Genomic DNA, 26,555 nt, shown 5'->3' on the forward strand with positions numbered 1-26,555 from the left:
GAAAATTATGCCAAATATTGAAATGGTTGTGTACTTCAGCGATGGCGCAAGCAGCCAATACAAAAATAAGAAAAACTTTGTGAATGTCTGCCAACACAAAAACGATTATGGTGTGCAAGCCGAGTGGAATTTCTTTGCCTCATCACATGGGAAGAACTCTTGTGATGGGATTGGCGGAACAACAAAGCGAGAAGTAACACGAGCACCCCTCCAAAGACCTTATACAGATCAAATCCTGACTCCACAAGACATGTTTAAATACTGTCGGAACAACATTACTGGAATCAAATATGTATATGTTTCTTCAGCTGAAATTGAGCGAATGGAAACAACACTGACCGAGAGATTTGAATGTTGTTTAACAGTGAAAGGTACAAGAGGCTATCACAGATATGTTCCCTTAAGCAACAATGAAATAAGGTGCTTTGTTACTTCCACAGGCTCGAGATTTGATGATCATCAGACTTCAATATTATTTACAAATGTGTCGTCTTTCATAAATAATGACTTTGTTGCCTGTATATACGATGAGAAGTGGTGGCTTGGAAAAGTTGAAGACAAAAGTGAAGGTAACAATGATATTTTGGTGCATTTCTTTCATCCTTCTGGACCAAAAACTGCCTTTCAACTGTCAAAAAATGATACTGCTTGGGTACCCGCAAAAAAAAATAGTACGTAAAGTTACTTCATTGGAGCTCACAACAATGTCTGGAAGAACACACAACATAACTGATAAACTGTGCAATGAGATATCATATTTGTTTAACTCTTTAATCAAAATTACAGCTGCCAAGTAGTTACAAGTTTTACATAAAGATATATAGAAAAACATTAGTGTGTGTTATAGTTTGTGACAGTGTAGTATATAAAACATATGAGCAAGTTAAAGCATTTTACCGGTAGTACTACTACTACTACAGTCCTGTATTTTTAAAAAAGAAGAAATGAACAATGTGTTGATACTTTATTGACTGAAGCATCAACTAACTTTGCCAATTTAAATAATTTTAAGCCTATAGTTGTTACTTTAGCATTGCACGAGTGTATTTAAAAAGGTAGCGTTTTTATTGAAATTCACAACTCTATAACTCAAAACGTAGTTGAATATCAGTCATAATTTTTTTGTGAGATATTCTTATTAGTATTAAGAACATTTTATAAAATTTTCACTTTTTTTCATTCAGTCCCTTTTCAGATATTGACCTACGAAAATTGGCATTAACGTGTTTTTTGACATTTTTGAAAAGCCGTAGAAAAAAACTAGTTCATTCTAAAGACTAAACTTTATGCTATTGGTAGTACTATGAGTACTCAAACACAGAAATAAAATAATATTGCTGAGTCTCTTTTCCTTCCTAAAAATTTACGCTCTCAAAAATTAGTGATTGTTAACTTTTTTTTGAATTTTTAGAGAAAGAGTTTAACTGACTTTCCTGCATGATAGGAAAATAAAAATATGGTCTATTTAAAGGACATTTTATGCTTAACACACTGGTTTTTAAATTATTTTGATATCTTTAAAAATGAATTGGCAATACAATTTTCCGCAAACTCTGTTTTTTGTCAAATTTGCCAAATTGCCATTTTAAAAATGGCTGCCAAATAAAAAATATAGCTAGTAAATTTTTTTCAATTGCAGTTTTGTTAATGTCTACCTATAGGTAATCCATGATAAAAGAATCGGGAAAATCAAAAATGTCGAGCAACAAATTTTACTCTTTTTGGGTGATTTCAAATGGATTGACCCAGATGGAGGTTTGCTTAGAAATCTTTGCGTTGATAAGAAGGATGCACTGAACCTTGAAACCCCAACCTGATGAAAGGGTATTGTTTACATGTGTGAATACAGAAGGTGGGCCCCTGCGCTCCGGGGTGCCGCTCTCAGGAGAGGGGAAAGGAAACGCAGGATTCTACGCCTTGGACCGTTTGACAACGAAAATTTAGTGTCAGAAAAATACGTGTAAAACGCTAGCGACGTGATCTTGCTACGGCGTGATAAGACGTGCAAAACCGCCGGTAAGTTAAAGTATATCCTAAATGTATTGGTTTGCCATCAAAGTCGAAAATATCGCTTAGGATACAAGAAACAAAACCTTGAACGTAAGCCTGGCAAAACAAAACAATTTTTCAGAAATTCCTGGGGAAATTTTCTCCTTAGTGAAGGCAAGATATAGGTAACCAACACATCAAAGAATGTAAAACCAAAAATTAAATTGCATAGTTTTCCGTATTTTAAAAGGAATCCACCTTTTTTCTTTGAGCGCGTGTTGCGCGCAATGCAAATCCTATGGACGGGAACTTGAGCGTTGGACGGTTTTTGCCAGTGACCAATCAGCGCGCAGTACGCCTGTGTCGCATCTCTCAGTATAAAGGGTCGCTACTTTCTACTAGCGACCCTTTATACTAAGAGATGCGACACAGGCTGAAATAGCGTTTCTGCGCATACTTCCGAGTCGAAAAAACCGTCCAACTCGAATTGGCGAGGGCGTCCGCGCCTTGCGCGTTATCGCTTGTTTGGCGCAGAGCAGCCAGTTTCATGCTGTCAAGGATGAATATTCCACGCTTAATTTTGCCGTTTATGTATCATATCGTATTTTTTTTTTTTTTTTTCAAGGATTGATATATTTGGGACAAGTGGTATTTCACAATATTGCTCTTTAGTCCTTCGAAATAAATCTTCGGCTGGGCCGGATTTACCTATAAGCTAAACAAGCTATAGCTTAGCCCCCCCTTCCCCCCGTTTTGTTGGGGCCCCTTACTCCCGACTCCCGATAAATTGCATGATTCGTTCCTTAAAAAAATTGAAAGGTACTTGAAAAGCCAGTAACCTAAGGCATTTAATTACAATAAACAAGCAATCTGCTCAATAAATTTAGTTAAGAGAGTAGTTAAATCTAAAACAGCTGAATTTTGATTTTTTTTTCTTTTTTTGCCATACATTTTGCTTTGATACAGACTAATGAATGAAATATATTTTAAACACTACGCAAATCAAATCTTGTTAAAGGTTTAAAAAAATTTTAATAATAATATTGAGGCAAACCTAACACGGCAGCGCTGCGTATCCTTCACAATATTGCGAGGTTATGTTTACCACCCCAACACATTTAACACATTAAAAATTCATTAATATCTATTTATGATATTTTAAATACATTTCAGTGATGAATTAAGTTTCAACTACTTAAGTTTCAACTTGTTTTTTACAAGAACATTTTGAATTCAAGCACATTAGCTTTTAATATCGTATGAGGAAGAAATCCGTAGAACTGAATTACGACGAAAATCGTTTCTTCGCTCAATTAAAATTTCATTCTGAAAAAGAATAATTGAGTGCATTATTTGTGCAAGTAATTTCAAAAAATTTCTATTTGAAAAAAAAAACCCGTCGAACTGAATTACAACGAAAATCGTTTCTTCGCTCAATTAAAATTAAATTCTGTAAAAGAATAATTGAGTGCATTATTTGTGCAAGTCATTTCAAAATACTTCTACTTAAAAAAAAAAAATCTTTATTTTTTTTAATTTTTTTTACAAATTTTTATTTAATAAAAAATTATTATAGGATTTTAATTGGTGATAAAACTAATTATGGCAGTGATAATACTAAAAGTTTAAAATGCGCTGACGAAAACGATGTGCTTCCATCGGGAATCGAACCGACGCCCTCCCTACCTCGAAGCGCGTCCCTTATCCACCATGCTACATGGCCTCGAGAACTGAGGAACTAAGTAATGTTCATATAGGATATTGCACATCGTGTTTCCAAAAACAAATATCGAAATTATCAGATATCATGATAATTTTAAAATAAACGTCGGATTTATATGTACTAATATAGCAGCAAACCCTGCGAAAAGAGGAGGAAATAAAAAGAACTAAAATGTTTTTAGAATGTAGAAGCCAATTGATTCAAAAGTTCACGCTATCAGATTTAAAAATTTAAAAAAAAAAAAAGGCAAACGTACACTTGCTAATGGTTTTAAAGCAATAACTTTATTATATAAATCACGTAAAAGAGAACCCTTCAATTATCCAGCTTTGTTTGTTTGTAAATACAAACTTTTTAACATTGAATACAGTAACCTGATTGGCGCGTGTTTAAATCCCGAATGTCGCCAAAGCATGCTTTTTTCATGAATCGGAAAATCCAGCATTAAAACTAATATTACAGGAAAGAAAACACTATGAAATTCGAAAGAAAGTAAGTTAACACATTAAAGTACATCCTAAATGTATTGGTTTGCCATCAAAGTCGAAAATATCGCTTAGGATACAAAAAACAAAACCTCGAACGTAAGCCTGGCAAAACAAAACAATTTTTCACAAATTCCTGGGGAAATTTTCTCCTTAGTGAACGCAAGATATAGGTAACCAACACGTCAAAGAATGTAAAACCAAAAATTAAATTGCATAGTTTTCCGTATTTTAAAAGGAATCCACCTTTTTTCTTTGAGCGCGTGTTGCGCGCAATGCAAATCCTATGGACGGGAACTTGAGCGTTGGACGGTTTTTGCCAGTGACCAATCAGCGCGCAGTACACCTGTGTCGCATCTCTCAGTATAAAGGGTCGCTACTTTCTACTGCCTAAAGTTTTAGATGGGTTGCCACAACATTCTATTCGGTTCAGGGTTCGTACGCTCCGGGAAAACTTGGAATTATCATGGAAAATGACATAGTCAAAAATGTCAGGGAATTTTCCAAATGTCCCCAAAATTTTTCTTTTCCCAATTTTTTCCCAAGGAATTTGGTTTTATGAGATCTAATCCTCATTTTTATCGGTGTATTTAAAAAAAATTGTAACAATTTTAAAGCAATGAAAAAAGTGGCGACCCAAATCTTCAGCAGCCGCCATTTTTGGCTCTCAGTAGTTCCCAAGGGAAAAAAAATCAGGTGAACAGCAATTATGCACAAACTCAAAAGGAGAGAAGACAATTTACTGCTTCGGAAGCACAACCTGTAGATGGGAAGGTCGATCGGGGAAAATAGTTTTTTTTTTTTTTTTGATCGGAAAATCATTTCAGCTACGTGTGAAACGTAGTCGCCATCTTTGGTCATTCACAAGATCGATGTAGATACAATTCTAAAATGCCTAAGTTTCTAAAAACAAAGCAGAATTGGATGTTTTCTTTAATTGAAAACTGATGAAAATAACATAAAATGGTCTACAAATTGTTTTTCTATTGTTATTTAAAATAATTTTCTTGAGAAATGAAAAATTTTGTTCTTAAAACTTAATCTTATCCTCACTGCCTCGGACGCAAATGTGATAAAAACTTTTCAATGAATTGTAGTTTCATGAAGATTAATTATTTTTTAATTGTCTTCATGCGACAAATTAAAAAAGTTATTTCTTATTTTTGGGCATAGCCGCCATATTTGGTCATTCCCAAGATGGAGGTACACAAGACTTTTTAAGTGCCTAAGTTCCCGAAAACGGCATTGGATGTTAATTGCAAAGCAAACTATTGAAAACAACACAAATTGTGCCTTTTTTTCCGGATAATTTGTAATTATTTTCTGGAAAAATGCAAAATTTAATCTTCATAACATTTTTTTGTTTTAATTGATTTAAACTCTTATGTGCTAAATACTGACTATTTTGCTTTTATTGTATCCTTTTAAGTATTATTAATTATTTATTACTACTTTTATACTACAAATCCAAAAATCTACTTATTATTTTAAATTTTTCACTTTGTCGCCATATTTGATCGTTTGCACAATGGTAGTAGACTTAAATTTTCAGAAACAGAATTGGATGTTTATATCAATGAGTAACATTGAAAATAACATTAAAATGTGCAAAAAGTTGTGAATTTTTGAAAATTAACTAATACTTTCTGGAAAAGAAAATTTGAAATTTTAATGTAAGCGTCCTTTAATATGTGAAAAAAAAAAAGATTATTGGCATTGGCCTATGATCGGCGGATGTGGATTTTTGTTACTATGCATTACATGGTATGCCAATTGATGCAACAAGTTAACCATATTTGTACTAAAATTTAGCTTTGCATTTTGCTCAATATGTTTTGTGTAACCTACTTATAAGAAAATAAAAAGTATTGTAAACCAAAAGCGGATGCTAAAAGGTTGCTGCAGGACTACAGCAAAACGCTATAATATTACGCGTGACATCAAAAAAACGCTAAAATAAGTTGAAAGTACTCTGTTTTCAATAAATAGTAAACAAATTAAAACAATTTTGAACAAAATGTTTAAAAAAAAACTTAATATTTTGGCAGAAAAAACAAAGGAAAAAAATCCAAGTTTTTTTTTTTTTTTAATCTAAGGGGAGAAGTTTCAGTTCTTCTGCATTGCTACTTTAAACAATTTTAATTATTTTGAAAATATTACTATTTAAACTTAAATTTTTAATGAAGCGAGTAACCTGGAATTTTCTAAAAAACAACCTGGAAAACCTGGAAAAGTCAGGGAACTTTTTTTAACCAAAAGTGTATGAACCCTGATAAGTGTAGTTCTTGGAGTTGTCAGCTTATTTCTGTGGTCTTTGATTAACTCCTTTAAGTGATGTTGTCTGAATAGTGAAGAAGCATACAAATGACATTCAGTTTTTTTACTTCAACAAGTTTTACGAACAAAGAGGCGAACAAATGATGGGGATCCACTGTATGCAAAAACTAATTATTCTCAACTCTTCTTTAAATTATTCTCAACTTTCTCTGTCATACATATTTTTAATCTAAATTATCACTTTCTGGTCATCAGCTCATTCACACCCTGGTTCTACCTTCACATCCAATGTAGAAAAACCAGAATTTGTAATGTAATTTACAAATCAATGATTTAACTTCACCAAAAAGCATGATGGAAAACCAATTTTAATACAAATGCATCACTATTAAACTTGGATTTAAACTTCACACAGCTGGTATTAATAGTAAACTAGTATTTACAGAAAAATATTATAAAAAAAAAAGCAAACTGAGTTGAATATCATGAAAATTAAATTGAGTCTAAACGGTAAAAAATTTTAATTGAAAATGTTTAACTAAATTCATTTAAAAAACCCATTAAATCAGATTTGAAAGGGGAAAAAAAAACTTCCTTTATTTCTAGAGCAGCAAGCATCTACATCCAGAGTTGACCCTCCCCTGTCTTTGCCCACTTTCCCATAAAAGTATTTATTTTCAGTTTTAAATCTAATTGGAACTTTGAATCCAAGTTCCAGGGAAGTAGAAAAAAAAGTTATAGAATAGGAGAAGCTAAGAGTTATCTATCATGGAATGAGAAAAGCCAACTATATAATTAAATAAAATACTATGACTGAAACTAATTAAATTTATGTTTGAGCAAAGATAAGAGATTGGTTAACATATTAATGTATCATATCATTATTCATTATATAAATTCGAGAGTTCAAAAAGGTGGAAAAACTCATATTTATTTAAAAGCCTCAAGTGGAAAGAAAAGTTTTTCAATCTTATTTTTGACTGTATGAATCAAAATAAGGAAGGGTCTTTTAGCACAGTTCAATAAAGACTTAAAAAATAAATATTTATTGATTCATACAGGGGATCTTTTATTATAGGGTCAGGAGGGGTGGAATGGATAGTTTATTGATCTTTCGAGTTACAGAAAAGAAGAATAATTTCTTTTAAAATAAACATTCTTGTTATTTACAATAGATTGACTTTATTTTGGTTCAAGAAAAAACTGAATGGAAGTAGTCAGTTTTGTGGCAGCCTTCTTTCTTCTAAGTTATTGTAAAAATCAAAACTAACAGATATCCTTAAAACTTTGTTTTCAGGATTTTGTTTTTATTTCGATAGCATTCTATTGCTGTTATTTTCATTAAAGGAAATCGCCTTTTATCAACTGAAAAAAATCAGAAAAGAAATTCCATGAATTTTAAAATATATGTTCAGCATTTTTAAGTGGGGTGGAATGGGTATAATGTTAGGCTTATTGACATAGGCTGTGAAATTATTTTTTCTCATTAAAAGTTATTCTCTGAAAAAAGTTGTTCATTTTATCAAGTTTTATGTTCCGAAATCCTTATGTTATAGAGTTGCTTATGATTGCACTAAATCTGGTTGGATGGAAGACACAATCTTTAAAGAATGGTTCAAACTTTTCGCAAGGCATCTGAAAAGCCATGCAAGCAAACTGGCCTATGAAACTGTAAAGAGTGCTATCAATAATGAAATTATCATTTGCCTACCACCATGCAACCACTAGACAAAGCCAGAGCTGACTAAATAAATTGAAAACCAGTCTGATCAAACTCACATTCTACTAAGCTTATATTGAAGTACAATACCTACAGGAGATTCTGTGCTAGTTGAATACAGCGTTAAGAAATTTAAAAAGTATTTTATTGCTCAAGTTTTAGAACCTTTGTATATACTTGTGTTTATGTTGTAAAAATTCTGTAGAAATAGAAATCTTCGGGAATTTTTTTCACCTTCCCCAATAAAGTGAAAATGGAGATTGAAGGAGAACAGATCATTATAACCTAAGTCAGTCAGGGTTGGCAAGTTTCTGCCGAGGCGGTTAAAACCACTGGTAGAAACTGGTTAAAATCGGCACGGCAAAAACCACTTTCTGCCACATTTGCGGCAGAAACTGGCAAAAACTCACAAAAGGAAAAAAAAATTAAATTATTGACATGCAATAGGAAGTGCATGGAAAAAATAATTATTAACCAAAGCACAATTTAATTACGATATTACCACAATTTAAAATCAAATGTTACATTGTTTGGACCCTGCAGTTGCTTCTTAGTAAAGGTGGTTTCTAAAATCTAAACAGTTTCTCAATCTAATATGTACAAATGAGAAACTTTAGAATATTACTTCAACAGAAGAGCTAGCAGGCAAAATGCATGAAGGAACAAGCAATGTTTGTGAAACTTTCATCGATTGTATTTTTTTTTTAAACTGGTCCACCATGTATTAACTGGGGTAGTGAGAGAAATTTAACTGGAAAAATAAGTTTCGAGAAATAGGGCCAATTTGTTTTGCAAAACTGACATTACGTACAAAATCTATCTTAATATTTATTGGCAAGTAAAATTCTGGCACTTTCTTCTTGAAGCACGTGATGATTTCGATCACAAACAATTTAGATGAAGCATATGAGTGAGCAAATTAAAATCAGAAATGCCTTTTAATTTTGTATGTCGCTCCTCTTTCCTGAGCACCTATATGATTTTTCGTCCTTTGTTAGATTAATCCAAACATTACGAGCATCTGCAATTGAAAAGTTCCCTTCTCGAACTAAATCAAGGGCATTATCATAGGATTTTATTATTTTAAATGATGAAATGAAGTTTAATGTTTTAGTTTACTTAAATGAATATCATTTAGCAATTACTTAAGTAATTAAAGATAACCAGTTTCTGCCACTGACTCGGCAAAAACTAGTTTCTGCCGGCAGAAAGCCAACCCTGAAGTCAGTCAATCCTAGAGATGAAAACAGTCGGAAAAAAACCAGAAAATTTCGGAAAAAAAAAACATTTTTTTCTGAAGGGGTTTATTTTCTTTTCGGAAAAATTGAAAAGAATTTTTTCAACTTTTTAGGAAGTTTTAATTGGCATTTTCAGCAAAAAGTGTTTATAAATTTCTCATACTTTAATTCTGATGCGATTTCCTCCCACCACCCCCTTCTTGTATGTTAAAATACTGTCTAATTTTGATAATGCAAGTTGTTGTATGATAATATAATTTGCATATAGATCAAAAAACATGAAATACTTTTCGCAAAAAAAAATTACACCAATATCCTTAGTCAAGAATTTATTTTCCTTCTTCACAAAACAAACAAGCATAACTTTAATCACAGAACTACGTTTCTGCTGACTGCGAACCAAATATGAACCAAATGTACAGGGTGCTGCAGCAAAAAAAAAGGGTAATCAATTTTGCATGTAACTTTATTAAAAATGAATTAACAAAACAAAAAATAGTAATATGAGAAGACCTTTACCAATGAATAAATTAATTGGTATCAAACTGGCCGCCTTTTGAAGCAAAACAAAGGTGCAACTGATTGAAAATTTTCATTTAAGGACCGCAAGTCCTTTAATCAATCCTGTTCCCTATAAAGCAATTAGTTTAGAGAGTCCAAACTTATGTGTAGTTTAGGGTAGACTTTTGACTCTGAAATGTGCCATACAGTGTAACAAATGTGATTGAGGTCTAGCGAGTAGAGCATCCACTCTAAAGATATCAAGTTGAAAACAATGGGCCTTGCACCACTCTTGTCTTTTTGGCCGTATGAACTAGTGTGGAGTCAAATTGAAATGTTCAGTCTACATTGCTGTGCTGCTGTTAGGTCCACAGAAGTTCAACAGCTTCTAAAATGTCCTTCTGGTACACTTTTTGATTCATTATATGGCCCTCATCAAAAATCATCAAAAAAAAAATTTTTTTTTTGTCGCTTGTGCTGATTCCATCCACAGACAAAATCTGACTTCGGTTTTTGGCGATGTTTTCCTGAAATGTTCACTGTTCGTTTTTGTACACTTTCCGGACATCGACTAATCCACTTGAAACGGCGTACCGCTTCAAGTACTGTTTGTCGAGGCACAACAAGCAAACGAACTGTCATTCTACTTGGTTAAACAACTTTAAAATAGCAGGTCTTTTGCTTAAAATTGTAAGAAAACCGAAAAACAATACATAAACTAGGATATATATTGTAAATTATTTTGTAATAAAGTGAGACAAAAATAAATAAGACATTCATTAAAATGAAATTACTTTACTTCCATTGGATGTATGATCTTTGTCCAAGTTAATTTTTTTGCCGCACCTTTATGCTGCCGTGCCAAGCTCAAAAGTGGAATCTGCAGTTGAAATCAAGCAGAGAGATTGTGTTTTAAAGTTTGGCTCTTCCATATATTTGATTCAGGTCTCTCTCCCTTTTTTTTCCCAGAGTTTATAAAAAAATTGTTTCTGATGCAATGGCACAAAAACATTTTATTTATTAAATAAAATACAGAAGAGAGAAAAGCTTTGTTACAATCACTCAGTTTTGTTCAAAAGTGTAGTTATGACCTCTCTTACTACTGTTCTTAGCACGACCATATGAATAAACTGAAACTCCAGTTTAAAATCTGGTTTAGCTTTCGCAGTTTTGGTTTGGTTTGCTGGTGCTGTTGGAAAGGAAAAGAAAAACCAATTTAGTTTTGACTTTGACTGGATTGGAAAAAATCGGAACTCAATAGCTTTCATTTTCAGACAGTAAAGTTACTTTGTAAGGAAGGAAAATCATACTTATTTTTCTTTCAAACAATATCAATCAAAAGTTTGAAAGTCAAAAATTGCAATTATTATTTTAAGTTTCAAAGGCGATCTACAATAGAAAATGTAATTGTTATGATTAGATACATATTACTCAATATTATTGGTTGAACGACAACTTGACTTATTTCTGGTGTTAGACCAAGAAAGCTAGCTCTTAGTTTTAAAAAAAAGTTTTTTTTTTTTTAAATTCTTTTTCTAATTAAACTTTTATGTGAATTCTGTCAAGCAGAAAAAGAAGTTGGAGGAATTGCATATATTTTTTAATGCTTAACCCTTTATATGTTCCAAGAAACACAGAGCTATTAAGAAACCCTATTTTTATTCATAAAAAAAAAATCAATTTTCCATTTTTTTTCCAATTTTTCCCGAAAAAACCGGTAAAAAAGTTGTTTTTTTTCCCCACCACTTCCAGTTTTCTAGAAATTTTACATCTCAATAATCGTGGACATTATACCTTTAACTGCAGTGAAATTACAGACTAATAGATTTTTACCCTTATATTAATTTATTTTTGTGGAAAAAAAAATAAATTCATGTTTTTCACTCTGAAATTTAATTCAAAACAATACTACCAATTTTACCCCATGAGGTGGAATGGGTATAAAAAGACTAAAATAATAGCTTCAAAGAATATAAAATTCACGGGAGAAAACCTTTTTTTTGTTTAAAAAAGTAGTTTCAGTATTGCAATTTTTTGATGCATATCCCTGTTAATTAGCCGCATTTTATCGTCTAGTAAAATTTAGTTTTATTCGGTGAATTGAATTTTCCCTCCTCCCAAAAAATTATATTCTGGGCGCCTCTGCATTTAAACAGCGGTGCTTGGAAAACCAAACAACGTGCATGAAATTGTCGCGACGTGCACTAACAAGGAAAAAAAAATTTTTTCTTACTTGTTGAGGTAGTATTAGATTAACCGAAACGCGGATGAGTCAGGGAATGATTATGTTTCGCGTTGGGAAGTTGTGAGTTAGAAATATAGTTCTATGATCTGAAAAGGAGCGAAAATGCAACATCGACAAAATGGAATGTTTATGAGAGGGTGTGCTTAATATTACTTCCTGGTCCGAAGTAACATCATTTCATCACGCAAATCCAAAATAATGTAATTAATAAAGTAATGTTTTTAAAAACGTTATACATTCTCAAAAAGCTTTTCTTATTTCTAGTTGATATTCAACTCTTTCTAATTTATGCGGGTTAACGAGGTGCGACTGCATACAGGGTGCTCATTCCCCCAAGAGCGAAGACGCATCCCTTTTCTACCACACAAAGCCCCCCCCCCCCAAACAACTCAAAACAACCCTTTCCCTCACAGATGGGCATCCATGCTGAAAATATCCATTTACACCCAAACCTCTTTTTATGCGGTGGATAGGGACCGCATAAAAAAACGTCTCTCGTGGGAAAATAACCCAAAATGTTATAATTAAGCGAAATCAAAACAAACCAAGTGATGATAATTTTGCCAACTCCCGAAAAATTTCCCGAATCAAGACATTTTTTGGAGGTCACAGTGACTTCTCATTGGGATGCCCCTGTCGTCACTTGAAGATACTACCTCGCACTCGTTTTATAAATGATTTTCATATCCTCACAGAAAAAATTCACACGAAAAAAAAAAAAAAAGGCACGAAAAGAGGTTTTGGTGTACATCCACACGAACATTTAAATAATACAATTAGACAAGTTTAAAGATCTAGTTCAAAGAAGGCAGAGCACAAAAATGAGCTTCAGAACGAATTTTAATTGTATGTATGCAATGAGAGGGAAAAGTATTTTAGTATATTTCGTTTTGTAATATTACAATTTGATTGATTATAAACATTCGTACAATTTCATCTTCGACGTTTCCAATGACTGGTATAATAAATTAATACTTTGATGTGCAGCTTGGCTTACCAAAAAAAACCTTTTTCAAATGGAAATCTAATAATAAATTTTGAGAAAAAAAGCATTCACTTTCTGAATACAAATTTAGGTTTTTTACAGGTGAGAATCAACTTTCAGAAAAAAAAATCTTAATAAGACTGGTGTTTTCCCTAAGATTTCCGTTCCCCTCCCCCAGACCATTCTAATTTCTCACAGATATAAAGTAAAATAAACAGGCGTTACATTTCTATAAGCTTGGTTCGCATCATAAAGTATGAAATAAAATAAGTGTGATTTTTTTCATTGCTGTTTCAAGCAAATAGAAAAGAACGTAACTTATTCCTTTTTTTAAAGTCAACTAGAGAACCCACTTTTTCCTGTGCTGCTTTGAATGATTAATTTCTAATTGAAGTGGCCAGTGTGTCAGCTCTTTCGTCTACAATACTTTTTCCGTTCGTAAAATGCCTAAAATCAGTCTATCTTATGATAAATGGGGGAAAGCAAAAGTCAAGGACAGATGGTGAGGTTTCTGCACCTAACTTCATTTATCTGAAAGTTAAATAAATCAATTGTGGATAAATGTGGCTTTAAAAGATTTCACATGATACAGTCGAACCTCGTTAAAAACGATCTCAAAGGGACCTTAAAAATGAGTTCGTCTCTCTCTCTTATCCGAAAGAAAATAAATTCTTTACATGCAACTGCAGTAGAACGGTGACCGCAAATGAAGTTCGTCCTTGCAGAATATGGAATTAATGAAGCCGAGGCTGTATTTGGGTACTCTCAAAAAGGGCCGCAGAGAGCCAAGGCGGACAGCTTGTCAGTTATGTCAACGGACCCCCCCCCCCAAAAGAAAAAGAAAAGGGGGGGGGAAGACAAATATAAAAACTGCTTACTGGAAAAAAATTAACTTTGAGCGCCACAACAGTAAATACCGAAAGAGTGAATTTTACTTAATCTTACGTCCCCCCAAGGCCGTATCCAGAAATTTTTTTCGGGAGGGGCCCGGATTAGCACATTGCCCTAACACACACACACACACATATAGTATACATAGACACACCAAACGCATAAAAATGTTAACATAGAAGACTTTTTGTCTCGATTTTTAATGATTCCACTGTTTGGACTGTTATTTTATTTTAATTTCTTATTACTTTTCCTATTCACCTTGTAGTGGTAAGGATAACAGGAGAGTGTCCCTTTAAGTCGGATGTAGAACATCCATAATTTCAGGGGGTCCGGGGGTTTTTCCCCCGAAAAATTTTTGAAAAAAAATCTGTAATTTGAGGCCTTATATTAGGTAATTTGAGACTACAAAAATATGAAGAAAAAAAAAATAGGCAAACAAAGTCTTTCAAAAGTTATACATTCTTTTGCAAATCAAGATCAAACAAAGTAAAAATTGCTTGCTCGACAAATCATGGAAATTAATGGACAGAGAGGAAAAACGAGAGAGGAGAAAAGAGAAGCACCCCGTCATCTGCTCATATCGGATTTTAGTGAAGTTTGTTTTTGATCACTAACCCTATTCCCATTTTTTTTTCCATTTAATGCCCTACAGTATGAAAATTCTACAAAATAGTTTAAAAGAAATGGTGTAGACATTCAGAAAATAAGAACAGAAGAGTAATATTCTGGCCATTTGGACAATTCATACTTTATTTTCTTGATAAGATACAAAATTGAAGAACTTTTCAAGGAATTTCAAAAACTTAAATAATTTTCAAAGACTCTCTAACAGTTGAAATTATTTGAAGCTCTTTATTTACACTTTTCAGAAGTTGATTGCACAGTCTTACAAAATGATTATAACTTTGTAAGACACACCCGTTTTAAGTTAAAAAATAAATGCAACGAAATATTTCTCGAAACAAACTTTTTTTTTCAATCACAAGTAGTGCAGTAAATGAAAGAGAGTAGAATAAGTGTTATTTTTTTTCCCTCATACTTAAGGTATTAACAGTATGCAGTAGAGGTAAGAAAAAAAAAACAAGCAATAACAAAAGAACTTCCATGATACTGAATACGGCATTAAATAAATGAAAGACATGAAACATATCAGTCACAAAAATGATCTTGAAAATTATGCTACAAAAACGCGAGAATCGTGATTTTTGCATTTTTTACTCAGGATGTATCAAGGAGCTGAATTTGGCACATCTTGGTAACAAGATACTCGCCTAATCGGAAACTAGGGGCCCAGCCTTTGGGGAGTCCCCGGCTCGAAATCAGTACAGTGTAAGTTTTATAAGAGTTATAGGAGGAGGAGGGCAGGGTCGTGCACAGAGGGGAGAAGGGACACCTGTTGGCCCTGGCCCGAGCTTAAATAGGGCCCAATATCTTTAAATCTAGGGTTGAAATTATGGGTAAACAATATGGAGGGCGCCCGAAAAAGACATTTGTGACAGCCCCAAAATTTCTGTGTATTCACCTGGAGGAGGAAGTGCACAGAAGTCAGTTTGGTAGACTTGAAAAACAACGAACTGACAAAGGGCATGCCTTAACCCTGGACTGCCCTGAATTGAATTGGGAAAGAGAGCAGGAAGTCCTAATTAAAGGTCTAAATTTGAAGTGTGCCTTGCGGCTAATGAGAACTAGAACTGCTTTTTCTGTATTTCTTCAAAATATTATAAATTTTGAATAGTAGAAAAATTAATAAAAAAAACTTTGTTATTTTCCTTTTCTGACATTAGGAATTTAAAAAATAAAAAAATAAAAAATAAACCCTTCTGTTTTACGGTACAAAACATTTTGGGTTTCGGGGGGGGCCCGGGCCCGTCAGGCCCCCCCTCTGGATACGGCCCTGCGTCCCCCCCTTTTTTTATTCCTCTTTTTTTCTTTTTTAATTTTGCATTAGTGTCGCCGGGCCCTTAGTTTCCGACTAGGCTGACAGGACCTCTCGTCTGGCCTTTTCTCAAAGCATTCAGAAAGGAGAGAAAATTTTGATGCGCGTGCTCCGTGAATTTCTATGTGATCTTACTTAATTTAGTGGTTAATACACATCTGCAAAAGCCGGCTTTCCTGAAAACTAATAGATTCGTCCTTCGTCCATTTCTGCCTCTAAACCGGATGTTTGCCTTTCATCTCCTCGGTGGTCAGGCATGTACGAGGGTCAGTCAGAAAGTTAGTTGCACTGCTCAAGAAAACAAAAAAAGTATTGAAATTTTACAATAACTTTATTGTTATCCTGAAGTTCCATTCAAAATCTACTTTTTAACGCAACCACATCCTTTATTCAAGCACTCTTCGAGGCATGGTACACGTTTTTCTATGCCTTCTGCAAAGAAATCCCGTCCAATGTCCAATAACCATTGTTAGGTTGCCGCTTTCACTTCGGCATCCGAATGGTATCGTCGCTTTGAAATTTCTAGTTTCATGCGACCAAAAAACATGGTAGTCAGGAGGTGAAAGGTTTAGGGAGCTAGGGAGGGTGATCCCACACTTCCCACCTAAACTTAAGTCTTCCCTTTCGCTCAGCGTCGTCAATATCGGTACGTTCATTCTCAAACATGTTGCACCATTTCACGATAGCTTGACGTGATATTGCATTTTCACCACACGACACTTCATGCTAATGCCCATAAATTTCAGTTCAGTTGCATTTTTTTGTCCACAAAATTGAATGACTGCACGCATTTCCAATTTGGACTCCACTTGCAGCTGTTGAGACATGTTTGCGATTCATTATCACAAAAACTAAACTTGCCTTGGGGAAACCGCTCCGTCCCATGATAAAGCATGGCCCCACTCAATGACGCTGGCGCTTACATAATATTGTAAGTATTGAGTGGGGCCATGGATAAAGGTACATGTCTGAAATGTTGCCACAGAGTTTCATCAAATTTGTCTCAGACGGATCATATTTACGAAGTAATGCAACTAACTTTCTGACTGACTTGCGTAATATGTACTAGTAGGTATCGCGAACCACTTTTTGCATTGTCGCTGAGGTAGATTGTAAACAAGTCGCCAGACCAAGTGACGTACCGAAAACGGAAAAGTACCATACTTAGTAACACAAAGTATGGTACTTACCGTTGAATCACCAAGGTGACATTTATAAAATCGGATTTTTTCGGAAAATTGAAAGGGTCGCATCGTTCTTATGTACAATATTGATATTAAGTTCGTAACAAATAATGACACATAGCCCCACTAGGGCATCGTGAATAAATAACGAAATGTTAATTTGTTGCTAGGTAACAATTGAAATGATGCGATTATAAAACTTTAGAATTTTCATTGAAGATACATTACGCATAGTGATAGCTGACTTATTTCTTCCTCCTGTTAAACCATTTGAAAAATATATTTCAGCGAAATGCGAGAATTTGAGCCAAGGTATCTTTTAAAATTCGTTATTTTATCAATCTTAATTCACCCTTGAGCTCATTTGAACTAAATTAATGCAGCGAGATCTTTCTTTTTTATATTTTGTGATATGTATAGATGTAGTTTGTATAATAACGTTTAAGAAATATTATTCATAAAACCTTGTTTCGCTTTCAGAGAAATACGAGATGCATATTTGATATTTTAATATATATTAAGTTTTTAAAAACCAATTTTATGTGAAAAGCTGGCGAACGTCATTTCGATGTGGTGTATAAAAGCTGAAATTACTATTATTAATTGAAATGTTAAAATATTTTAGTAGGTTTAACTGCTGCTAATTATTATGAATGGAAACGTTTCGGGAAGATTTCGGTAGCTGAGTTTTCAGGCTATTTTTCAACTGTTGTCAAATTTTTTGGCGGCGAATATACTACGAAAAGGATTTAGGAAGGATTTCGATAATTGGGAATCTGGCGATCTTTCTTCATTGTCGTCAATTTTTGCGAGAGGTATTTTTATTTGCAAATCCAAACAGAGACCGAAAACATCCATTCGCATAGGGTTACAATAAATCAGCAGGGTTACAAAAAAAAAAAAAAGAAAAATTTACGCCAAAAATGAGATGACTGCGCCATATTCCCAATTATCTAAATGTCCCCGAGATTTAGACCGTCGCGTCACAGGAACAAAACAACTATTGCACAAAAGTTGGCGATCGTCTCTATATCAACTTCTTGGGGGATATTTCGATAATTGGGAATCTGGCGCGGTCGTTTCATTTTTGGCGTAAATAATTTTATTTTGGTAACCCTGCTGATTTATAGTAACCCTATGTGAATAGGTGTTTCCGATCTCTTTGTTTAGATTTGCAAAGAAAAATACCTCTTGCGGAGGCTCTGGAGTTAAAAACTGATGCCAATGAAGAAAGATCGCCAAATTCCCAATTATCGAAATTTCCCCTCGCTTAGTCAGGTGTGGGGGGGGGGGGTTGCCATTTTCTCCTGGTTTTATACGAAACTTGCCATTTAGATAGTTGGGAGTTGACAAGCTGTAATCTTATTTTGGCACGATCAGCAAGGCTGAAATTGAAATACATTAGCTCTTGGTCTTCGGCGTCAAAATAATTTGGCGACAACTGGGAAAACTAGCCAGATTTTTCTTTATCAAAATCTTCCCGGTTCCCTTAGGTTGCGTGGTTTGAGGATACAGTGAAATCCCGTTACAACGCACTTCAAGGGACCGCAAATTTTGTTCGTTGTAACGAGAATTTCGTTGTAATGGAATTCAAATAATGTAATGGCAGTTATATAAGGACTGAAAATGTAGTTCGTTGAAACGGAAATGTCGTTGTATTGGTATTCGTTGTAACAGAATTTCACTGTATTTCCATAATTGGGAATCTGGCAGAAAGGGGGGAATCTTCCCCAAATATGCTATTTTTACTGCCATTCTTCGCAAACGTCGCAATGGATATAAACTAGCATCAAATTTTTGAACGCCCAGTCAAATCGCTAAAATATTGACTTAGGTCAATACCATAAAAGCTGTGCCGAAACCCGAGATTATTGTAAGATCCTCCTTATTGTGGCGCGCGCCTCTTAGCTGCGATTGTGGATCTTGCATAACATAATCATAGAGACGAGATAAAATCTATTAATTCCTGCTCTGAGAACATAATCCTGAAGTTGCGATACGAGGGGGGGGGGAATCATTTCATTGGATGCTTCATATATTTTTGTACAAAAAGTTTCGTTTTTGCTGTCGTGAGTTTCGTAAAGGTATAGCGGCAAAGGGTTGGTTTTTGCGCTCATAATTTCTGCAAACGACTATTTTTTGCGATCGTTATTTGTACTAAAAGTAAGTTTTAATAAGTATAACTGAATGAAAAGTCGGCAAGAAACTGCATTTTATATGAAATACGTAGTTTCAATGTAGCAATTCAAAGAGTTTTATTTTTTGCTTTTTAGCCGAAAACCGAAAAAAAGGTATTCTATCAAATTAAAAGCTAACAACGCACGCAGGTTCCACTCAATGATAGTTTCTCCGTATCAGCCTCCAAAGCAATGGATACAGATTTGCTGATAAAATTTCACTGTTCAAGAGAACGATTAAACCAGATTTTTTTTTTTCACATTTTAGGTTAAATCGTTAGTGATGCGATAAACATCGAATTTGTTTTTCGAAACTTCGGCAACTGTCTACTTCTAGCTTGCAAATGACCAAACATGGCGACTCCGCAATAAATTTTAGATAATACATGGGTTTTTAAAAATTTGTTGCATGCAGGTATTAAGTAATAAAAATCCTTAAGAAACTACAATTTAGAAGAGATGTCAACTTTTTAGCACTTAAGATTTTAAAGTAATGATGATAATGTTTTTGAAAGTAAAGTTTCGCAGTTTTCAAGAAAACAACTCAAACTTATCCAGGGGATGGGGGGGGGGGGCACATTTGCCTTTAATTTCAATAGTTTGCATTACAACAAACATTAAATTTTTTTTTTTTTTGGAAACTTGGCACTTAAGCATCTTGTCTACTACCATTTTTCAAATGACCAAATATGGTGACCACGGCAAAAATGCAACAAAATAAATTTTCTTAAATCAAATATCTACAACATATTTCACGCTGTTTTCATTAGCTTGCAGTTGAATAAACATCAAATTCCGCTTTATTTTTGGAAACTTAAGCATCTTGTTTGCGAATGAACAAATATGGCTATTGCATTTCACACGTAGCCAAAATGGGGTTGATTCCTTCAGTCAAAAGTAGTACTTTTTGTCACTGAAATTGATAGAATAAGCAAAAAAAAATAACACCACCCAGAAAATACTTTCATTTTCCCTACAGTTATTTTTACTTTCTTCTATATCTAATATATAGAAGAAAGTATTGGATTCGTGCAAATTTTCGAATTTCGAATTTTGACGGATTCGAACGTTTTAAGGTGTGCTGAGTCCATTTCAAATATTTTTGGAAAATGTCTGTGTGTGTGTGTGTGTCATGTCGGTGTGTGACCAGTTTTTTGTGGCGCTCTACAGCAAAAACTACCGCATGAAATCAAACGAAATTTGGTACACATATGTGTCCCTATGTGAACTTGTGCCCATTGGTTTTTGGCTCGAATTCCTCCAGGGGGGGGTGGAGCAATGGGACGTTTTTTGAGTTACGCATGCTTGCTATTCCTCAGGAAGTAACTGGCGGAATTAAAAAAAATTTGGTCCATATGTTGCCATTAACAGGAACAGGTGCTGATTCAATTTTGGTGTCAATAACTCAAACGGGGGTTGAGCTATAGAACGTTTTTTGCCGTCAATTGTTACTGCTGTATCTCAAGAAATAACGAACGGAATCAAACAAAATTTTTTTGACAAGTAGACCTTAGTGGGTATAAGAGCTGATTTTATTTTGGTGTCAAAAGTTGAAAAGGGGGTGGCGCAATCGAATGTTCTTTTTTTTCATTGTGAGTGCCATTTCTCGAGAAGTAATGCTGCGTTTTGGATTAAATTTGGAATAAATGTGAATCTATTTGTAAATAGGCATTGTTTCAATTTTGGCGCCAATCGCTCCATGGGGGGCTGATTTTTTTTTTGTGTAAATAAAAATAACTTTATAAATGCAACAATAAGAAAGATAAATTGTAATACTGTTGTCTGCATATTTCACGTGATTTTAATTTTTGGGAAATAATCGGAAATGTTATCACAATGATTTAAAATTAATAACTGTTGCCATTTTATGTTTGTTAACAAATAAAACATCTAATTAATTCAAGCAAGGCTTTTAAAATAACTTTCAAGTCGTTCTTTGCTTTTGCGGAAATTCAGGAATTCGGATGGTCGTCAAGTTTTTTTTTTTTTTGGTTGTTGCTGGGAATATTGCATTCTCTTCAAGCATAGGGAGATATCAGAATTCACAAGAAAGATATGGAAGAAAGTTTCGTGATGGCCACAACATACTAGTTTAATTTTTTAAAATGTCCAATTTTTCAAACAAGGCGTGGTCTTTATGACGTCACAAATGATGTCCTTTGGCGCATTTTTCACTGTGTTTCCACGTTATGATAATCAAGCAGCGAATTAAAATTGTGCTCTATGCTTGCTATCGACCATATCATTTCCAATACACGTGAGTAAAGATGCAAATTAAATATTTTGTTCTGTGAATGGCAACACAGAATGGCATTTCATCATTTGTGACGTCATTGGACAGAAGCATAAACATTGAAAGCGTGCCGATTTAAGTAATTTTTTGAAAATATTAATTATTAAACTTAAACAAATTATTTAAAAAATTGTCAGATCCTATGTTTTTAAACATTCTCTTTCAGAAAAAATACTTTTAAAATTTTGGAAACGACCCCACTCCGATTTCGTAGTACGAAAAGCAATCTTCCCTTATAGACTTTCCGACCTTCCCACTGAATGTTTGTTTATCTCCATGCTAAAAGCAATAAATTAAAATTGTTTACAGGGTGGAAAAAAATTACTATAAATTGTTTTCCACCCTGTTGAGTGTTGTGTCTAATCAGGGGTCGATCCAGGTTTTATTTTTTGGGTCTCCATTTTGTGAAAAGGCAAAATATTTTTGTGAAATTTCGTTATTTTTGTGAAAAAGCAAAATATTTTTGTGAATTTTCTTTATTTTTGTAAAAAAGACCTTCTTGTGATTTTTTTCTTGGAAAAGATTATATTAAAGCATTTTTAGCTGTCGTATCGTTATAGAAAAGCCCTAGACAGGTTTCAGGGGTGATTGCAAGTTCTTGAAGAATACCTGAAAGCTGTCAAGAGAAAATGCGCTGGGGGAGGGGGGAAGTAAGACCCTTAACATTTTATTCGTAATTTGACACATACATTACATTTATTGCTTTTTACAAATACGGCACGCTTTCTTAAGGTGAAAGTCTCACAACAGATTTCCTGTTTGCCCCTCTCAAATACTTTAAGAGCAATGAAAATTGCACATGCTGCTGAACGTAATGATAACTCCTAATAAATACAATATGAACAGACTCAAAGATATCACATATTTCTTAACACAGAAGTGAAATTTTGAACTCATTAAAGATTCCATGTATGTGTTTGAAAAACTTAAAAGTAATTAAAACCCAAAATAATACTGCACCAGCATTCAGCGTTTAATTTTTTAACTTTTGACGTTCTTACAGAGTAGGTATTTCGTTTAAAACTTTGCAATTTAATGATGTTAATAAATATATAAGAAATTTTATTTGTTTGCCTCTTAACAAGGTACAGGAAACATCAAAAATGCGAAAAATTCGTTTACCATGGCCGATGTAAGGAAATCAAGATCTTCAAAACAAATAAAAATATAAAAACAGCATGTAAAATAATTTTATTTTAAGTAAAGTTATTTAAAAATTGGATTTTGAAACTCAACACAAATTAATACTAAATATATATTGTGTAATCAAAGTAAAATTTAAGATTTTCCTGAAAACAAGCTACCAATCACAAGTGTCCCTCTCCCATTCCCTCTCTGACGCTCTCAAGCAAAAACACCTCACGCAGCAAGCAAAAAGATAAGATGGGGGAAGGTGGAAGAGGCTCCCGCGTAGATGCGTACACATTTGCGGTTAAAAAATAATGTGAAAAGGCTGCCTTTTTATAAATTTTTGTGAAGGGGCTGCTTTTACGACGCGGAATTTTGTGAATGGGGCCGCATTTGCGATGGGGAATTTTGTGAATGGGGCCGCTTCTGCGACGCGGAATTTTGTGAATGGGGCCGCAAAGCGGCCCCAATTTGGCGCTGGATCGACCCCTGCTAATTTCAGCTCACTCCAGGAATTTTCTTAAGATACTAAACGGGGGGGGGGGGGGGGGGGGGGGATTGGAGTGAAGGAGTTTTTTTGGGTTCTCATTCTTTCAAATAGGTCAGGAGTCTTGACCCTTATGAGGGTGGGGAGATGGCAAAATAGGTACAAAAGTGTTGTCATTTATGGACAACCTTTTACTGGAACTGTGTTTATTTTTTATTTATCTCATTGCTGTACCCGCACAGCAATGCCTACACCAAAGATTTAAAGAAAGTTCCTAGAGTTAATAAATCTGTTTCCCAAGTTGAAGAAGAATCTTTTTGACTAAAATTAACACCTTTCTTTCTGCTTAAGATTTAAGCATTGCAATTGGAGCAAAGTGAACCATGTTCTCCCATTACAAAAATTCCCATTTCAGAACAGACCCCCCCCAAAAAAATCTGTTCTTGTTAGTAATATAGCTTCTTCAGCAAAACCGCCTTAAGTTCAGTCTGAAAAGTAGTTTTCATATTTGTGGTTGCCAAACACGAACCAATAACATTTTGGTCAGTAGCAGGCCTGTCATTACTATTTGATTTGATTTTGGAACATGTTTAATTTCAATTATGTAATGTTTTTCTTTTTGCTTTTTAGGAACCGTACAAATAAACTTCATGTAACAAATATTCCTCCACAAGTACCGTGGGATGAGATCAAAAGGTTATTTTCCACTTTCGGAAATGTTTTACAGTGCGAAAAGGGTATGTAGTAATTATTTATGTTTTAAAAATTAGCAGTAAAAGCCAGCAGTATCTAATTATTTGAAATATGAAAAATTATTTTTTTTCTTCTGGATTTTATTTATTGATTCTATCGGATGTCTAAAAGCAGTGGCGTACAAACAAAATGACCTACCGTTTCTCTTCCATAAGCTTGCAAATTTTTTATATCTAGATATAAAAAAATCTGCAATAATAAAACAAATCTGAAGACAGCAATTCAAGTGCCATCTTACCTGAGAACCAATATCCAGAGCATCTTACGGGAAAATTTCATTTGCAAGCTTATGGAAGAGAAGAGGTAGGTCATTTTGTTTGTTCCATGCATTTGTTTGTTACATGTTCTTTCTTTTGCTATTTAGTTCAATTGTGATTTTTCTCTTGTAGTTTAAATTAGTTATGAAATTGTTCTAATTAACTTTTTGTAAACCTTGTATTTTTGGTTCGTAAATGTTCAATTTAATTACTTCTTGTCATGCTTATATTATGGAATTTCGGTAACCCCTATTGCTTGTTTTGTGAGATGTCGGGGTACTAGTACTGCTTTTTTAGGCAATTTCGCCAGCAGCACTCATGAAGCATCTCATGGTTTTTTCCCTACCCTTGGGAAGTGACCCCCTGATGAGGCCCCAGGGTATTTTGGGATTTTTTCAAATTTTTGTTCTTTTAAATTTTTGTTCTTTCTTGTTCAAATTTATATTGCTATGAAATTTATCGTCTACCAGTATCATAGAGCTGCCTATGGCGCCTATTGAACTGAGTTGTGATGTTCAATTTGATTGAATTGTCCAGGTTACAAATACATTATATGATGGTGCTTCTTTTATATATATTTATATATTTATTTATGATAATTGAGAATGTTTTTCTTGCACTGAAGTTAAAAGGTATAACTGAGCTGCTGACAATTTTGTCCCGAAAGCATAGGAAATAATAAATGTGTTCTTTTCAGGAGTTGGAAAAACAGAAGACAGCTGCAGTGCAATTGTAACATATGAAACTCAGGATCAAGCACAGCAGTATGTGTCTATTCCTGTATTACAATTTCTTAACCTGTGATTGCTCTGTAAGTGTCTTCTTAAAGCCCTGAATTAAAAGCCCACCTTTAAGACAAATTAAATAGTTTTTCGGATGTATTATTTTAGTATGATTTTTGCTTAATTTTTTTTTGTTAGAATCCTTGAAATAAATACTTAAGTCATGTTTTGACAGACCACAGTCTTGCTCCAAGATCACCTTACTGTGGTTTTCTTGGCTTCCCAATCTGTGAATAATATATTGGTTAAAAAAGCTAATGTATGAAATCTCATAGTGGTTACATATTGGCTTTTTTAAACTACATCTCTGTTTATGATTTTATCATTTTTGTTTGTTTTTAACTTTTCCAAACGTACAAAACCTTTGTCTAGTCTGTAATTTTTGTTCTTAATCAGTCACCATGTTTTGCCTTAAAATTAAAAAGTTTCAGTTAGAGCAAGTTGTCGGAGTTGGCCGAGCGGGGGCCGTTGTAATTACTTGTGAGATTGGTGTGAGGAGGCAATTGAGCAGAGTTCGCTGAACACAGCTTTATTTATACAATTCTATGTACAAGATGATGATGATGAATATGGAATGAATGATGGGTAGTAACCTGACCGACAAAGGCCAGCTAAGCCCTTCTCGCAAACCGCGAGAAGAAAATCACAACCTCCCGTGTGTACGGGACCGAGAGACGTACCTCTTCTCTCTTGAGCTTCCAGGGGTCAACTGCCCCCTTCTTCGCGCGGCGTTCTCTCCTCCCCCTCACTCCTTCCCCACTTTTGGCGGAGCGCGCTGCCGATCGCGACACAAGTCTTTCAAGCTCTTAATGTTATTAACATATATTTTGGACATATTCCGTACCCATACCATAAAACATTATAATATCTTATTTTTAAAAAATGCCTAATTGTTTAATTATAGCTTTTGAAATGAAAAGTACTGCTTCCCCCTATGAGATAAAATTTCAACTAGGCTATTTATTGCAGCTTAAAAATGTTGTTATGGAATATGTGCTTTATAAAGATAAAACTTAATTGCTGTAACCATGAGCTCAAAAATATAACTCTTAATTTTATTTTCTTTGACTAAAGCTTGATACTTTTTTTTTTTCGAAATTTTTATCTTGTCATTAAATTTAGCTTCTCAGGTAAAACATACAATTAGCAGTTTCTTCTTGCAAGTCCATTCTTTCTTTCGAATTATTGGAAAAGTTGACTGAACTACAAAACCTGGTGCAGTTTGTTCAATTTTTGGACAAATGCATAGGGTCCCCATATTTTTTACCTCAGAATTTGATCACTAAAAAATGCACAAGAGCTAGTTCTTAGTGGAGTATGATATTCATCATAACATGTTTTGAAATCAGGGGTGCTCACCCCTAAGAGCAAGGGTGCACCCCCCTAAATATTGAAAGATCCCCTCTCAAATCAAGAGCACTCCACCAAAAAAGGGAAAAATGCCCCTCAAAAACCCCTAAAAATTTCAATGGTGCAGTGTGCGCCATGACCCCCTCTCCCC

The 26,555-nt window shown here is 34.1% G+C and overlaps 1 protein-coding gene across 1 annotated transcript in view; it reads left to right on the forward strand.

The window, feature by feature from the left end:
* LOC129233522 (insulin-like growth factor 2 mRNA-binding protein 1) overlaps nucleotides 1-26,555 on the forward strand; it is a 46,830-nt gene that overhangs the window by 1,039 nt on the left and 19,236 nt on the right. The window contains exons 2-3 of the mRNA XM_054867537.1: nucleotides 23,893-23,999; nucleotides 24,970-25,036. Of these exons, the coding sequence (XP_054723512.1) occupies nucleotides 23,893-23,999; nucleotides 24,970-25,036 (174 nt within the window). The remainder of the gene's footprint in view (nucleotides 1-23,892; nucleotides 24,000-24,969; nucleotides 25,037-26,555) is intronic.

The sequence above is a fragment of the Uloborus diversus genome, unplaced genomic scaffold, assembly GCF_026930045.1.
Source record: "Uloborus diversus isolate 005 unplaced genomic scaffold, Udiv.v.3.1 scaffold_499, whole genome shotgun sequence".
Taxonomy (NCBI): Eukaryota; Metazoa; Arthropoda; class Arachnida; order Araneae; family Uloboridae; genus Uloborus; species Uloborus diversus.